The sequence below is a fragment of the Acipenser ruthenus genome, chromosome 26, assembly GCF_902713425.1.
Source record: "Acipenser ruthenus chromosome 26, fAciRut3.2 maternal haplotype, whole genome shotgun sequence".
Taxonomy (NCBI): Eukaryota; Metazoa; Chordata; class Actinopteri; order Acipenseriformes; family Acipenseridae; genus Acipenser; species Acipenser ruthenus.
The window spans coordinates 21,668,332-21,685,507 of record NC_081214.1 but is presented as its reverse complement, the minus strand read 5'-3'; the positions used below and the strand labels follow the sequence as shown (position 1 = coordinate 21,685,507).

Sequence of the window (17,176 nt, the reverse complement as noted above, 5' to 3'; positions counted from 1 at the left end):
AGCGCATCGCAAACCTTGTAAATGTGTTCATGTACAGATGGCATTGCCTGGAGCACTTGCAGACACATCTTGAGTTTTAGTGTGGCCTCTATTTTGTTGCACGTTTCAATCTTCTCTCTCTCTTCTTTTTTTTTTTTGCATAGGCTTAACTCTTTATTTGCACTGCATCACTCAAGGAACTGTTATGTGCAGTACAGTATAGAGCATTGCATTGCCATTCCAGTATCCTGTGTTCCACACCCTGTCACTGGTTGTTCTTGTTAGTTCTTGAACCCACACATGAGTAAACTGGAACACAATACCCCCTGGCTGAAGTGGATATTTCCAAAGGAAGTACTTGAGGTCTATCCCACAGGCTTGTAAGAAACATATATTGCACCCCCAAGAGATAACTGGATTTGTTTGTACTAGGGTTTGAATAAACAAAAATTATTGAAAATTCTTGACACATGATTAAATATTTTTTTTAAATGAGAGTTCTGTGCTATGTAGCTGCATCTCCATTTTAACTAATTTTGTCTATAATGGCATGACCTTGATCTGACTGATTTTATGTAAGTGCTCAGACCTTTCAAGAGGATCAAAATGTGATGTCTCTGTTGGGTTGCCATTAGAAAAGTGCTAGACGTATTAAAGATTTTTTTCAGCTGTTTTAATTTCGAATGCTTAAAGATTAAATAGCTTGAAGTTAAAAAAAAAAAAAAAATACTGTTCCCTTAACATTTTGTGATGTTTGCAGTCATTCTTTGTGATTCTTTGTGTGAATGCTTTGACTATGAGTTTAATGCTGTTCCTTCAATATGAGTTGCCTGTCATAGAAATATTGAATGAAGGCTAAATCAGCCAAGGGTCTATATACTGCATGCTGTCACACAACAATTACCAATAACTTTTTTTTGCCAACAGTAGATGAAACAGCAATCTTTCTTTAGTCCTTGGGTTATTTTGTAATCCATATTGTTTCCACAAAATGAAATTAAACACAGTGTTATCTGTATCAAATATGCTGGCTCTGTGTTCCCAGTACTCTGTTCTTTATATTGAGTTTGCTGGCTCTAAGATGCCAGAATTGAGCTGTCTTTATTGAGTTTGCTAGCTCTATGTTTCCAGTACAGAGTTCTCATCGAATTTGCTGGCTCTAACTTGGCAGTACTGAGTTCTCTGTATTGAATAGACTGGCTTATCAATTCCCTGTACTAATCCATTTTGTATTAAATGTGCCGTCTTCAAAATCCCAGCACCAAATTCTCCATATTGAATTTGCTAGCTCTGAGATCACTGAACAGAGTTCTCTAAACTGTATTTAGACGCTGTAAACTTAATAGGTGAAATTCTTCATATAAATCATTAGCATGGTGTTTCTCTGGGATGTTGGTTATAACATTATAATTTTGAAGAAATCAAAAAATAAATGCTTAATTCCATTGGGGACTGTGTGTATGTATGTATGTATGTGTATATATATATATATGTGTGTGTGTGTGTGTGTGTGTGTGTATATATATATATATATATATATATATATATTGTAACATAGCGGGGTATGAGAAACAGCAGGGAGGGGGTTAAAACCTCCCTGCTAGAGAAATGCACTGTTTTGATTTAATTGTTTTATTGTTAATTGTCATCCGCACCTGGGCGTTATTGGAAATTAAGCCCAGGTGCGGGGGTTTAAAAAGAGAGCAGGCAGTCTGCTCAGGGCTGCTAAAGAGAAGGAGGCAGAAGGAGTGCTCTGCTTCCTGGCAGTCCCGAGAAAGGTACAGTGCAAACTGGTGTGCTTAAGTTTTGTGGTACAGGGAAACGGCTTAGCCGTCCTGTGATAGTTAGGTTCCTGCGTGTGTAGTTAGTGCTCAGAAAGAGCTAGGGGTTTATTTTGTGTACTTTGTTTTAATTTTGTGTTGATTAAAAAAATAGCGCGTGAGCGCTTGGAAAAACTCAATTTCTGTCTCTGGGTCAAGTTCTTAAAGGGGCAACGAACCCGAGAGAGGTGGAATCGTTACAATATATATATATATATATATATATATATATATATTGAGGGGGTTCACACAAGGGTTATTTTGGTATGGAGGGGTTGGTACAGCTGTCACTGGGGAGTTGTTGGGCCTTGTCTCACAAACCGCAATGGAACCAGCTACAGCATGCCAGGTTAAAGTTCATGTGTACCTTTGAAAAGCTATTTTGTTGTGTCTTGTGTGTCTACTTTTCCAACGTTACTGCAGTGATTGACTGATCAATAAAACATCACAAACACAGTATGGAACAATAATTTTACAAATTCTGCATTTTCACAACCCTCGGCCACCATCCAATCGCTGCCTCGTATTGACATGTTGCACAGAACTCCAGAAACTCTAGCAAGTGCTTTTTGTGTTATGAATTTCTTCAATAAATCTAATCTGCACTTACCATATTTCTACAGATCAGTGCATCTGGCTCTTCATAAGCTCAATAAAAAGAGGTGTAAGTTTCAAAACTGGAAATAAATAGATCAGCTTATTTTTAAGTGCATTTCTATCTGCGGCTTACGCTGCACCCACACTGGATGCGAGCGACGCACGCGAAAAAGCTATTTAATTTAGTCACTGCAGTCAATAAAAAAAAAAAAAAAAGTGCACTTTTGCTGGCTTTTAAAAATGACACAAAAAAGGTCCCGCATTCACACAACTTGAACATGTGACCTAAGTTTAAGCTATGGCTTTTTTTTGGTTTGTTTGTTTGCTTTTATGATAAATAATGTTTTGTTCACGAATGTCTTTACATACGCGTAAAGTGGAGTTTTGTGGAGAGTCACCAAACAAACAAAAATATTATCAAGGTCCTACTATTCTATATGTTGTAAAACAAAGCCAGCAACACGTTTGTATTCAATGTGACACATTCCAACATTACCAAGCCCATAGTTTTGAAGATTATGAGCCATATCTGTTCACTGTTTTAAAAGGAAAAACTAAATAAAAGTCTTGCGTCTTGCCATGGCACACAACCTTGTTCAGTGTATATTTATTCATAAGTAAATTAAGTCAGAGACGTCTCAAACACTCACCCACGATCTGATGCGTCACAGTCTTCGGTAGCGTTTACGATAATGTAGAAATAGATAGGGACAGCCCATCTCTAGTATGTCCAATAGGAATGCATGGGCGGGGTCATGTAGTTATTTTCAGTCTTTTGGATCGTTTCCAAGTCGCGTCTGATGTGGATTGACATTCGGTGACTTCGCTCGCATCCAGTGTTTTAAGCAACAAATCGTTCCTCCTAAGGAGGTTTATAAGGCTGTGGCTGAAATTAAGCAAATCAACCTAGAATTATGACAAGAGGCGTAGGTGAATGTGCATGTGTATGTGTTTTTACACCACATGCTAGGTAGGCATTTTGCTCAAAGGAGTCTAGTCTTGGAGACATACATTTTAAAGACGGGTCTCATTATCCCAGGCAAGTAACAGCTCATGAAATGACAAAGCTGAAAGAAAAACTAAGGCTGGTACAAATGCTACACCTCCACCCTGCTTCTTTGTTAGCAACTACAGTACTTGAGCTAATGTACTTTAGATCAATTATCTGGTCTGAGTTGCGCCTGGTCAGTTTCATTCTTGCTGCTACATGCTGTTCATGATCTGATTTGGCACAGGATTGCTGTTGGTAAAGATCTCTGCCCATGTGGCAACTGGGAAATGTTGTTATCATTTTTTTGTATTTTTTGAAATTATCGCTCAAATATGTACCATATAATACAGTGTACATTTATGAAATATGCAACTGAGCCCCTTTTGTTCATTACTGTATATGGAATACTATTACCCAAGTATACTGTACACCTTGCACATAGTGCACAACCTGTATATAACATGCACACATTCTCCCAGTATTTGTAAAAAGGTGCACATCATATTCTGAGCCTTATTGCTGCACATACTGTAGCTACTTTGACATCTTTACATCGACACTGCCATTCTCTTCTGTGTCAAATTCTTAAGATCATATTTGACTGCTTTGACAATAGAAGAAAAAAGCTTGTATAGGATGCATAGCAGAAGGAATGCCATGTTTAGTTACAAAATACAACTGTTTCAATTGGGTATAAATAACAAATGACTGGCTCGGTTAAAAATCGCAAGATTTAGTTTCTCTAATTGAACCTCTTGACTGCTTTACAGTGTCTCCTTTTATTCTTATAACAACACATTTTTAAATTGAGTTGAATTTGTTTGCATCCGGTACACTTAAAATATCAAGATTTGTTTCCTTAATTGGTATTGTTAAATATTTGTTTATTTTTAATAAAACAGGCCTTTTGAGTAATATGTGCCTTTAGGCTGAAACTCCTAAACATCATGGAGGGAGCATTGTGACTGTTTGATGAATGACTGAAATGCTACAATTATTTTTAAGTCTCTGTGCAGGTTAGCTATTAGGTGCAGAATTCCCAAGCCTTCCTAAGCGGCAATGAAAAATGTAATAAACTGAACCTTGGGCGACCTTGAGAGAACGGCAAATCGGCAAATGTGATTTTATCTTAATGCAAATCAGTTTGGTGCAGCATATCAATATGGCGACAAACCAGATTGAAGTACCCCCTTTGTTATTTCCAAATGCACTTCGAATGATGACAGATTCCAACCTTAGCTTTGAAGTATTGTTTCAGCAAGAGATCAGATGAGCATTAACGTACCTCCCCGGGGAGTGATGACACTAATGTTGTTAATCTTTTCAGCGCAGTGTTGCAGCTGGGAGCTTCCAGCACAATGACCGCTTTCTCTTTTGCAACATAATAGCGAAAGTCTGTGTGTTGGGAGGGGAAAAATGCCCCAAAAAAGCAGCTTTTCATGAAGTATTGTTTAAATGGTGTGAGGTTCTCCCTCATATCTTGTTTAATTACATTTTTTTCTTATTAAACACCTTTACTTTTTCTCCATCAATCCACAGGGCAAAAAAAAAGATGTGGATTAATAACCTGTTAAAGTGTTTATAACATAAAGCTGGAGCAAATCCAGTGTGTATAACCAGCTATAGTATAATGATTAGTGTTCCTAACTCCATTAGTACAGTTGGATGACATTTTTCTACAGGCGAAAGACCTGTTGGCCCCATCTCTTACCACTTGATTAATTAGAGCAACTTTTCATAGCTACCTGTTACACAATTTGAGTGAATTATTATTTATTTATTTATTTTTTTTATATATAAATCTTATAATGCTGCTATGGATAATATAATAATCTTTGTACATTTTTTTTCTTCACATTTGTATTATTGTTATTCATGCAGTAAAAAGCAATACATGTTTTTATTTCAAGGAAATACATCTATTGAGCGTATTATTATGATGACTAAGTCAATACTATCTGAGGGTTGATCCATTAGGATCTTGCTTCTAGACAGAGAGGTGCCAAGACAACCATTTAAGAATAGTCATTTCAAATATAGGACTTTGATTATATTAAGGACATATATAATAGATATGTTTGTAAGTTCATTATTTCCATTAGATAAATCAAACAGAAATATGTATCATAATATTCTGAGAGTGCTTGGTACCTTAAAACCAAAGGTCTGCATTGTATTTGTCTTAACAGTCAAAATTTGACATGGTCTGGGGAGGAAAAGAAAAAAAAAAAAGTTATCAAAAATACTGCTGTCAGTCTGTGAAATACATTGTCTCCACTGCTGTGACAACTGCATGAAACTTTCAAGCACACAACCAGGGTCATTATTCTTGTGCTGTGCTAAAATGTCTGCTCTCCTGAGTATAAATGTTTGTTAGAAATGTCAGTGTACCCTACAAGCACTTGCACTTGTTGGAGCAATTATAAAACAATTGGTCATTATACACATCGTAAATGCTTGCAATACATTATGACCACCAGGCAACAGCCACAGTCTCTGGATCTATTCAATGGAAGTTAAATGACATTACTAAAGTTTCTGATTTTGTTAACTGTGGTCAAGCCTCTGTCGCTCACCACCTGGTGATAAGGGAGCATTCTGTTATCAGTGCGTTTCTGATGTTGCACTGCTTGCTTTAGTAGACATCCATTTTATTTACATTGGGCTATCTCAATACCCTTCAGTGGCCATTATAAGCTGGATTGACTGTACACATATCAAAGTATAGATTTCCCCAGGTTGTTGGGACACAATACAACTTGGCGCGCTCTTTGGAGTGGATTCAATCAAAATACTGTACAGCGGCCATTGTTCTGTATTATAGTGGCATTCTGCCTTCTGATGGGGTGATAACCAATCAATTGGATTTGAATTGCAACATAGTATAGGAAACTAAGTTGGGCAGCAGCGTGGAGTAGTGGTTAGGGCTCTGGACTCCTAGCCAGAGGGTCGTGGGTTCAAACCCAGGTGGTGGACACTGCTGCTGTACCCTTGAGCAAGATACTTTACCTAGATTGCTCCAGTAAAAACACAACTGTATAAATGGGTAATTGTATGTAAAAAAACAAAAAAACAAGTGATATCTTGTAACAATTGTAAGTCGCCCTGGATAAGGCGTCTGCTAAGAAATAAAATAATAAAAGTAATAATCATAAACTAATGATGTTTTATCGATTCACACTCTTTAGTTAGAAGTGTCCTGTCTGAAGTTAACCTTCTGTTTCATCTGGGACTTCCTACACAGGCTAGACTGTTTGTTTTGCGCTAGAACATTAGCCGTTATTAAAGAGATGATTGTCTTGTCAGTCCAACTCAGCCTGCACCACGCCACGATGTTAAATCTTACATTCCAGGTGCTTTTACTGAGGTGGAAGCTGAAGGATTCAGGCATTCTCTACAACCTGTGATATTATAATCTGTCCGGCCATTTCATTTCATGCCATCATCTGTTAACCTCAAGGCTAATCATATCTTTTACAGCCCCCAAGCTAAACATACATAATTGAAAGATCTGATTTGAGTTTGGTATTGATTTAGTAGAAAATGGAATCATACTGTAGGTATAGTGTTAAATGAGTGTTCTGCAGCATTACATCCAATGTCCTTCTGCACTCCAGTAGTTTTAACCCTTTCTTTCTCATTAAGCATCACCTCCCACCTATATCCGCACCACAGCTCGCTTTTAATAATACATTAGGTGTCTACAAGCAGTGGGTTCACGGCTTACAAAAAGCTTTCTAGCTCAGCACCGTTTTATTTTTGTAGACATTCGTTTCATTGATATACAAACAACATTGTAAATAAACAAAAAAGAACACTTCAAATCCTTTCACACATGGAGGCATTGGAAACATGCACTGTGAACTGATGTACTTAACCAGTCTTTTGTGGTAATTGAAGTTGTCGATAAAAAAGCCTTGTTTTGTGAAGGCTTAACATTAATATTTCCACAGCTTTGAATTAGCAACATGTTAATTATTTTTAGTTGGTAACATACAGCATGCGCCTAATGTTTTGGTAACTGTATGTCTACTTCACTCACCTGCTGAAACACCAAGGATTACAGAAGACAATTATCTAAATATTGCCCTGCATATAAAGTTGAGAAACAGTAACAGGATTCTTTTTTTAACACTAGTTATAATATTTTGTCAGAACCTGGCTCATGGTCATGCAACAGTGTATAAGGATTACACTGCATGTGGCTTAGATCAGAAACATTGCATAATAAAGTAATTGCTTCACAAATGGTCAGTCTTTTTTGTTCGTTTGTAACAGTCATTTTTTATTTATTCTTTTTTTTACTGATCAATCACCTTTTTAGGAAATATACTTCAGATTCCATCTTTTGGTCCAATTAATTTGCAGCACCATGGTGATTTCCCTGCTGTTTGGGAGATAATTAACAATTGCAGGAGTATTTTGCTCACAGTTGGTGGCTATTTGAACATTTCAATGAAAATAAGTAATAGAAAAAAGTTATTTCTTTCTCTTGCCAGCTGTCAGGAGCACTGGGCTCCTTTTGCAGAGATTTTTCATTGTCTTGAGTGAACGGGATCATGTTCTGTAACTCTCCTGCCTTCCCGGGATCCCAAAAAAATGTTGAACTATCATTCATTCTGTTAGACGTACAGTCATTGTGGTGGTAGAGTGAGAATCCCATTGGGACATAAATGCCGTTAGGGAGCAATGCAGTCGTTTGAACAGAACACACAGACCTTCTGCACCAGCTTTCTTTAGCTGTGCTCAGACCATCACAAAACGCTGACATGAGTAATATTGTGTATTTGGGTTTAGCTACCGTACAACTTATGAAATGTAATACCTCTCTTGTTGCTTCTGTTGCTTTTAATCTGCGGAGCATACAAGCAGTATGCTTAGGGCTCTTAATTTTCAGTTTTTATTTTTGGGCATGTGATGTCCCTTTAAAGTTAGATTGAGCCGACTCAGTTTCTTAATTAAACTCTTGGAAAAGCATTAATCGTGAAACAAGATCACTTTTGTTTCTTCTCCCGTAACTTCAATGAGACTATCATTCTGTTTCATTGTTGTTGTAAAATAAATAAATAAAAGGCAGCTCCTTATTTTTAATTCAAACCAAACACAAAAAGCGAGTTCAGTTAAATTGCTTTTCTTGGATTTAAAGTCTTAATGACTTGTTGCAAAAATGTGTTTTGCAAATAATAGTTTCCTCTTAATTACAATTTAATTAAATCAATTTAACTTCACTCGCTGTTTGCGTTCGGTTTGAATTAAAATGAAGGAACTGCCTTTTACATTATCAATGAAACAGAATCATAGTCTCAGTCAAGTTACGGGAGAAAAAACTGAAGTGAACTTGTTTCACAATCAACACTTTTCCAAGAGTTGATTTCAACGTGATCAAAAATAAAAACCGAAGAGCCCTAAGTATACTGTAACGTAAAGAGCTGACTTTCTGTGTTAGCTAGCCTGTTGATCTTGTTGGTTCAAGATATATATTTTTAGTAGCTTCTTTTCTATAGTCTTTGGCTAGACATTTGGCAAACATCTATGTCGATCAAAATTATAGTATACTTAGGTTTTATTTTTTAATTTTTTTTCAGTGGGAACAGAAATACTTTGTATTCACCCCCATTCACATATCAGTTTACTGTTGCAATCATGTCAATAGTTTCAATATGCTATTATTTGATTTGAGCAATTCTTAGGATGTCTCAACACTCCACAACGCCAAAAGAGTACTTTTAAGCAATATCAGAAAGAACGGCTCAATTAACTTTTAGGATGGTGTAAAAAAAAAATAAAATAAAAGCCCCATTAAACACAGTCTTTTGTCCTTCTACAAAAATCCTGGATGTTTCTGAAAATTCAAAAGCCATAGGTATACTTCATTATAGTAGTGCAGTGGTAACCAAAGCTGAGCCTGTGGGCAAATGTGTTGTGCTCGCGATAGCAGCTGTTGTAGTCATTGAAATACTGATGCGTTGGTGGGGGCAGTAAAGTCATTCCAATCTACTTCTCTGAGCTCTCAGACTCTGCTCTTGTGTCATTAGATAAATCGGTATTTTAATGTCTTTTTATTTTACATTTTTGAATATTTAGTTAATTAAACGTCAAGAGAAAAAAAAGTCATGCCCTCGACCGGACGAGAAATACACATGTGCCCCCCCCTCCCTACACACACACCAGTGAGACTCATTTATATTAATGTGGCGAAGAGTGAAATAAAACCCTGTGGGCATGACAACTATGTGAGTGTGTCGAGGGCATTCTCTTCCAGGAAAATGGGGTTATCATCTGCCTTCAGGGTCAGCAAAAGAAAAAGGCAAATTACACCAACTCTCTTATCTGTAACCATGCGGAGGACAGGCGAGGCACAGCTTGTCCTGTTATTCCCTGCCCAAAAGGGGGCTCTGATGGGCCAAGTGTAGAATTGCAACATATTCATGGGGGGGTATTATATAAAAATAATAATAACAATAATGCTAATTAAAACATTTAACTAAACCCCCAGTGTCAAAGCATTGTGCTGCTTTGACAGATTTGCTGGAGCTTTAGTGCTAACTGATAAACAGACGGGGGAATATCCTTTTTCTTTTGACACTCTGCCTTATATTCCACTGCAGTAGTGATTAATAATGGAGGAAAATACATTGTTATTGGCTAGCTCCTTGCTAGTTTGATTCCTTTACTACTTTGTACTTAAAGTAGCTTTCCCTGTCTGAACCTCCGGAGTCATGTTGCGGCAAGCATCACATGTTATTTGTGCCCACAGGTAGTGTTAACCATAACACGAGCAGGCTTTTAATAGACAACATGCTTTCCCCTGGTGAGCAAGGGTTAAACCAAATCCATACATTTTATACAAAACAGTTCTCATGAATCACTGTGACACAGATATATTCTTTTAAGTCAGAAGGTTAAAACCACAGCCCCCCTGTCCGCTACCAGATCTATTAAAAATATTTTTAAATTATGCACAAAAGGCTCCAAAGAAAGGATAAATGGAATGTTCTCGGCTTCATACTTTTTTTTTCATCTCCTTTTCTTTACCTCCATGAACTTTAAGTAAAAAATGTTTTTCTTTTTTGAACAACAGCATCAATCATTTATTTTCGACTAATTTGTCTCCTTCGGTTTTATGTCTGGTAACCGGGTTTGCAAAAAGATGCAATTGATTTACACGCGCACAGTCGCCCTCAATTCTTTTGCCTGCTTTTTGTCATTGCTTTTTTCTTTTTGTGTTTTGTGCTTGTCAGACACACGCTGTGCGGAATCTGATATTCTTCACAGTAGAATGGCGCAGTGGGGGAAGTGGTACCGGGGTCCTTGACAAAGAACAGTTTTCTGCACATTCAAAAGAACATTACGCACAAGAAAACTGCGGAGATTACGCAAATCTATGAGTTTTACCTTTTTATTTATCACATTTACTGCACTGTGGGGTACAGTTTGTATAATGATGTTAACTTGGAAATGCATTTCCAAAGCCTATAGCACAGGTCTGTAATGCGGGGCTGCATTGTGGAAGGTAGTTTGTCTGAGTAGCATTGTGGTTGTCCTGCTTTACCGTTAGGGTAGAGATGAGTTGGAGTGACTCACTGTTTAGACTGCCTGACTGCAGTGTGGGAGTAGCTCAGTGGTCAGTGCAAAAGGAGGTAAAGGAAGTGCAGAGCATATAGAGAGGCATCTACAGTACATCATTATTTTTTTTCCAGTAGTCATGGGTGCTGCATGATTGTGGAAATATCATGATTTGGTGGCACTTTATTTTAGAATTATTCTCATGACTATTTCATGACGCAGTGAAACGCAGTGATTTAAGCAGAGAAAGAGGGTGAGAGCCCAGCAATGCCAGCTGGTTTGACTGAAGGAATGCATTATTTCTCTTGATGGCCCTATCCTTTCCAAGCAGCAGAGGCTACAGCAGCATCTTCTAGTCCGTGCCATTGCAGGCGGCGTTGACAAAGTGTCACTGGGAACACAATCATCTCTAATCAGCATGCACACTCTTGACAGGATCAGGCTTCATTACTAATCTGCTTTAGGCATCTCTGAAACAATACGCCAGATTCCTTTCCTGTGGTGGTAGGATAGTTATAGTTTATCCTAATAAAGACATATGACAAGGGAAGACTGTTTAACTTATTAACTTGAGGTTCAGCTGTCAGATTTCAAGCTTAAAATGTTTCTGTTTTAATAATGCACTCCTACAAGCAAATCTATTGATCTTTGCAGTTCAGAAAGTCTTTCTTTTTTATTCTTTCCTTCAATTTGTATAATTTCTTTCTGTGTTTCATTAAAAAAATAAGTGTTAGGATCTGTGTTTAAATCCATATGCTGTTCCTTTAAAAAGAAAATTAGTTGCTTTTTTTTTGCATTTGCTTAACCACACCCTAATAGATGAGCTGAGAAATCTACAGGATCTAAAAGAATAAACATTACATTTTGTAACCCGGGTAAACAGACAGTTATAAATTTACAACATTATCCTGTTTTGTTTTATTAACAAAGCAGATCATAATAATGTACTGTACAGCAAATAGTAATAAGTTGCAAATTGGGTTACGCTGCCTAGTAATGAATGTTGAATAATGGTGTGTGGGAGCTCCAAGTGTTTGTAATTTTACTGTAAATTGAAATGCAGTTTTAAATATACCTTATTTTACTAATGTGCTGTGCTGCAGGCAAAAGTACATCACAGATAATAAAAGCCTGTTTTTGACACTGATATTTGATACAAATGACTTTAATATACATGCCATTATAGAGTAAAATTGTTGTCAAATGAGAAAATAAATCAGTGTTATGTCCTGTAATGCAACAAATTGCTCCATGTATTTTGTTTTATTGACAGACTTGCTCTTCAAATATAACACCAAATAACATAATCTGGATTTAATCAGAGGCAGTGCCGACATTATCCTGATTATCAAAAAGTGAAGAGAATATGCTTGCCTGTAGTGGACCATTTGCAGTCTCATGATACATTGTGGGTCATAGCCAATTATCTAGTGCAATTCCATATTGATTACTACCATATCTATCTGTATGTGTGCAAAACAGTTCCACACAAGCCCCAGGGCAATGGGCTCTCTGATTTGGATTATGAATAAAACAGATGCAGTCATTTTCATATGAAATAATTACAATTAACATCACTGCTGCTGTATTTTTGGTGGGGAAACATTTCATAGTGTATTGGTTAATCGTGATGCTTCAGGGAATAGACCTCTAAATGCAATGACAATTAAATGTGATTTGTTAAGGGGGAAGGAAGGCCCATGCCTGCTTAATATAAAGACTAAACCTTATTACAGTATCTCAGGTATTCATTACCTCAAATTTAGATTTAAAAAAAAAAAAATAACCAAAATAATGGTACTAATTCCCCCCTCCCGCCCTCCTTGAACATGTCGAATGTTCAGTGATTTATATTCAGCTCAATAGCACCTACTTGAAAATACAGGGAGAAGGAAACTGATGATTCCTCTTCTTTCCAATCCCTGTCAATGCCCTCACTACAAATCCTTTTAATTTCAATTGATGTTTCTGAGTCTTTCTCCCCCTCCTGTAGGATATGAAAAAATATATAATTTATAATTATAAACATACTAATTTGATTGACAGGGTTGCAGTAGGAAAAAAATTAGGATATATTATGATATTGACTATGTGGTGGCGGTGGGGCGGAGGGGGTAGACATGGACAACACTGGGACAGTTAAAAACAATTTGAGGAAGCTCTACTGACCCAGCCAGGTCATTATTTTATGGAAATGATCTACTGACCTGTTTTAATCTGGGCCAAAAGGGATTACCTCCTTAGAAGGAGAGGAGACAATAGTCTCTGTATTTTTGATATTTTTTTTCAAATTTCTTTTGTGATTTAGTTTGTAGAGTTACAACAAGTAATTGATGATTGATCGCCACGGCTTTTATTTTGCAAGCCCCAATTAAACATGAATTGATTGATTAATCACCCTAGTGCCCTTTCTGGAGACCCATGTATGTGTATTACTAGCATATTCAATTTGGAAACGGGTTCTGATTGCACCCCTAGCAGTTTGTCACAGGAATCGAATAAGGTGGGGCATGAGTGTACTATGTTGGTAACCTGTTCTTCCCACTGTTTGCCCTTCAACAATAGAAAACTCCCAAATGTACTAATCATACTGCCAGAAGTTAATACCGAATTACAACTTTATGAATAAAAGGGTATTGCGTGTGAAAACACTATTAGAACATAAGACAAACTGGAAGCCGGATATATTTATATTAATTTATAGATGTGGCTGTACATTCTACCCATTTTTCATATCCTTGTGTAATTATATATTACATGCAAATGAGATAAGACTTACTACCGATAAACATTTCTAGAGTAGAATCCGCTCTACCATTTCAGTGTTGATGGAATATAATGCTAATAATTTCATTGTTTGCCCATCCCCTTGCAATTATTTTACATTATTTGCACTGCTCGCTTTACCTCCTCCATCACTGAGCTCCTTGTGCTGCAGGCATGTCGTTCTATGAATATTTTTTCCACAAGAAATAATATTTTGAATTGTGAAATACAAAAAAAAAAAAAAAAAAAAATAGTCCTACTACAACCTAGTATAGACTTGCTGACTCAATTGCGAAGCAGTGGGTCATTCTCATTCTGTTTGACGAACACACAGCTCTTTAATAAAGGCATTTTGTTTAATAAAATGTGAAGGCAAGTCCAAGACACATTACTAGTAACTCTTTCAGGTATATGTATAGTATACTGCAGTAATGTCAGCCTATGTGTAACCACAGATACTTTATACCGGTAACATGTCAATTGAATTCTGTTTGGCGACAACGAAGTGCAGGTTTTTAACAATGTGACGGTGACTTTCAGCTAATGCCAGCATCTTCTGTATTTCAGCTGGGTTAATAACTTCGGACATGAAGGCCTGGGGCTGCTGCTGGATGCTCTGGAGAAGCTGCTGGACAAAAAACAGTAAGAGCCAATTACTCCTCTTCAAGGAAAATCAAACATTCGTCTGTTAAACCAGGGGATGAACCTAATGTTTAATCCGCCCCTTTCCTACCTCTCTGTTGACTCCAGGCAAGAAGGAATTGACAAACGGAATCAGCACAAGCTTATCCAGTGTCTCAAGGCGTTCATGAACAACAAGGTGAGTCTGGTGTGGAGTGGGACGGGAAACCAGGCAGAAATGGTGCTGGATCTTAGACTGTTTGTTTTTTGTTTTTTTTGCTTATCTACCTGTCAGCAGAAAAAATACATTAGAAAAATGGTGCACACACATACAGATGAATAAACTGAGTATAATAGGAGTGTAAGCACGAGTGCAGTAGGAGTAAAACAACTTTGAAGTGGCTCAGTAGGTGCTTAACTCTTGAGCAGGTGCCTGGAATCCAGCTTGACATGGAAGAGACGACTTCATACGTTTGCAATGGCTTATTTAGCTTTCAGAAACCCTGTTTAATAGTTACTAACCAGATATCATAAACCTAGCCGCTGCAGTTAGCACTGCGTGTCTTTTATTTGCCAGTGTCACAGAGGGCATTTTAGGGCAAGTGTGGGATGACAAATTGCTCTGTTTTATTTTCCTCCCTTTTTCATGTACGTATCAAATGAATACGATAAAAATGGAAACACAAAACCAAAAAAACAAACAAAAAACAGGATAGTAAATGCTGATCAGCACTTTTAAAGCACACAACCTTCAGCATAAATTAAAAGAATAGTTAAAAAAATAAAATAATAATTGAAACTGAAGAGAGAGCAGTGGACATAAACTTGGCATTGATCAAAGATGCATCAGATTAAACTTGTTACGACACCAATAAAAGCTGCAGTTAATCAGTTCGACTACTCTGATCGCATGTGTGGCTTGGCATTGTCCAAAATGTAACATTCACAAAGAAAAAATCACTCCAAAAATTATAATCCTATCTACCTGGTCCTGGAGGGCCCCTATCCAGCAGGTTTTATAGGTGTCTTTACATCATCAGTGGCTAAAGATCTGGAACACCTGTTCATCTTGACTAATTAAGACAATAATTGGTTCAATTAAGTAACTGAGAGACTGGTTGAAATGAAAACCAGCAGCCATAGTAGCTCTCCAGGACTGAGACTGCATCCCTGTCAATCATCAGGATGTTAGTGCTGCTATTTCATCTTTAACCAAGATGATATTTAGATTGATTAGCTGGGCCATGGAGATCTCATCTCTTGGCTCCTAGTTCCACCACATATATTAATGTGGATCTTCAGCTTCTGCTGCAATTGAAACAGCATTTTAAAGGTGTACTGTTGCACCTCATACACTTATAAACATAGTTTTAAAGTACACTATTTACAAGTAGAATCAGCATTCACTTTAATTGGGGACAGGACACAGTATTGGTTTTAATAAAGAAAAGTCTCAAAGGCTCCCTTTAACAGCAGGGTGGAATCGGAGCATAGATTACTTTTTTAATTAAAATCTAAGACCATAACAAAGGAATCGTGTCACATAAAGGCAATAACTAGAGGATGCGTCAAGTGTATTTGGAGACAACTGTCTTCTTCACTAGTATAAAGATTTGATCACCTCAGAAGATTATTATCTCCTGGTAATCTTTATGCACCCTGTAGTTCTCACTTAATTAAACTCCCTCCTTGTTACCAGTTCCATATAAACACCACCACACCTGTCTGTGGCTATCCCTTTCAGTTTCAGGACAATTAGGAAAATCTGAGTCTCTCTCTATTTGGAAATTGAAGGTTGTAAATACAGATACCCTTGTATTTAAAAAGGTTATTATTTCCTTTAGGGTGTCTGTAAAATGTAATGATTATAACACAAATACATAACACTGATAGTTAATTACCCTGTATCTTAGATAGGACTTTAATAAGCCAAGGGAAGTTTGTGTTAAAATAAAGTTTGGAGTTAAAAGTTGGCAGGTATGGTCTACTCCCCTTCTGGCAAGGAGAAAACCAGGCCACGAGATATGCATTACTGGGTAAGCCATCAGACACTGCCCATGTGTGACATGTTGCCTGGAGCCACACATGATTGTAGTCTCTGTGTAAAATTAAACTGGTACCACTTCAGCTCTGTAGACACTATCACTCATTGCTATTTTTTTTTTCCTGGAAGCGTTGACATCATTTTTCATCAAGCAACCTAAATAGCATTTTGTCCCCTGTTTCATTAAAGCCTTCTTAAGTTATTGTTGACCAGAAATTGGTTTATTTTACAAAAGTTCCAAAACTCAGTCTGGCTGTTGGTCATTTTATAACATGGATCATATACTTGTATTGGAGAGCGGACTACCTTCTGACTAATTCTGAACAATTTCAAAGTTGATGCATATTGTGTGATTATTCCTCTGCACTTTTTAAATGTAAACCACTACAGCCAGGGGGTTACTTTATAACCAGAAATGGAAATGAATGGATTATTACGGGAGTGTTTTAGATCTTTTTTTAAATTGTTTGCAGTTCTGCATTTTGTTCCAGCACTGTCTGTTATGTAACTTGCCGCGGGACCTCATTGTAAATGAGGTTCTGTAATCGTCCTGATTCTTTAATCTCCCTGTCTCGTTAAATAAAAAACGAATAAATAAAACACGCCAGTAGACTCCGGCAATGACAGGATCACATGGCTTCTAGTCTTCCTTCTGTGTGACTAAATCATATTGCCTACTTTTTTTTTTCTTCTTTTTTTTCCCGGATAAACCAATAACACAATTTGGAAAATAAGTGTACCCTCAAGCCCCTTATTTAAAAATACACTCTTTTGAAGGGACTCCTAATTGCA

At 37.1% G+C, this 17,176-nt stretch overlaps 1 protein-coding gene across 7 annotated transcripts in view; it reads left to right on the top strand.

The window, feature by feature from the left end:
* Window positions 1-17,176, top strand: part of LOC117430578 (protein diaphanous homolog 2) — a 408,548-nt gene that overhangs the window by 108,828 nt on the left and 282,544 nt on the right. For all 7 annotated transcript variants that reach the window (XM_059000922.1, XM_059000925.1, XM_059000921.1 and 4 more), the window contains 2 exons: window positions 14,287-14,361; window positions 14,470-14,539. In XM_059000922.1, coding sequence (XP_058856905.1) covers window positions 14,287-14,361; window positions 14,470-14,539 — 145 coding nt within the window. The remainder of the gene's footprint in view (window positions 1-14,286; window positions 14,362-14,469; window positions 14,540-17,176) is intronic.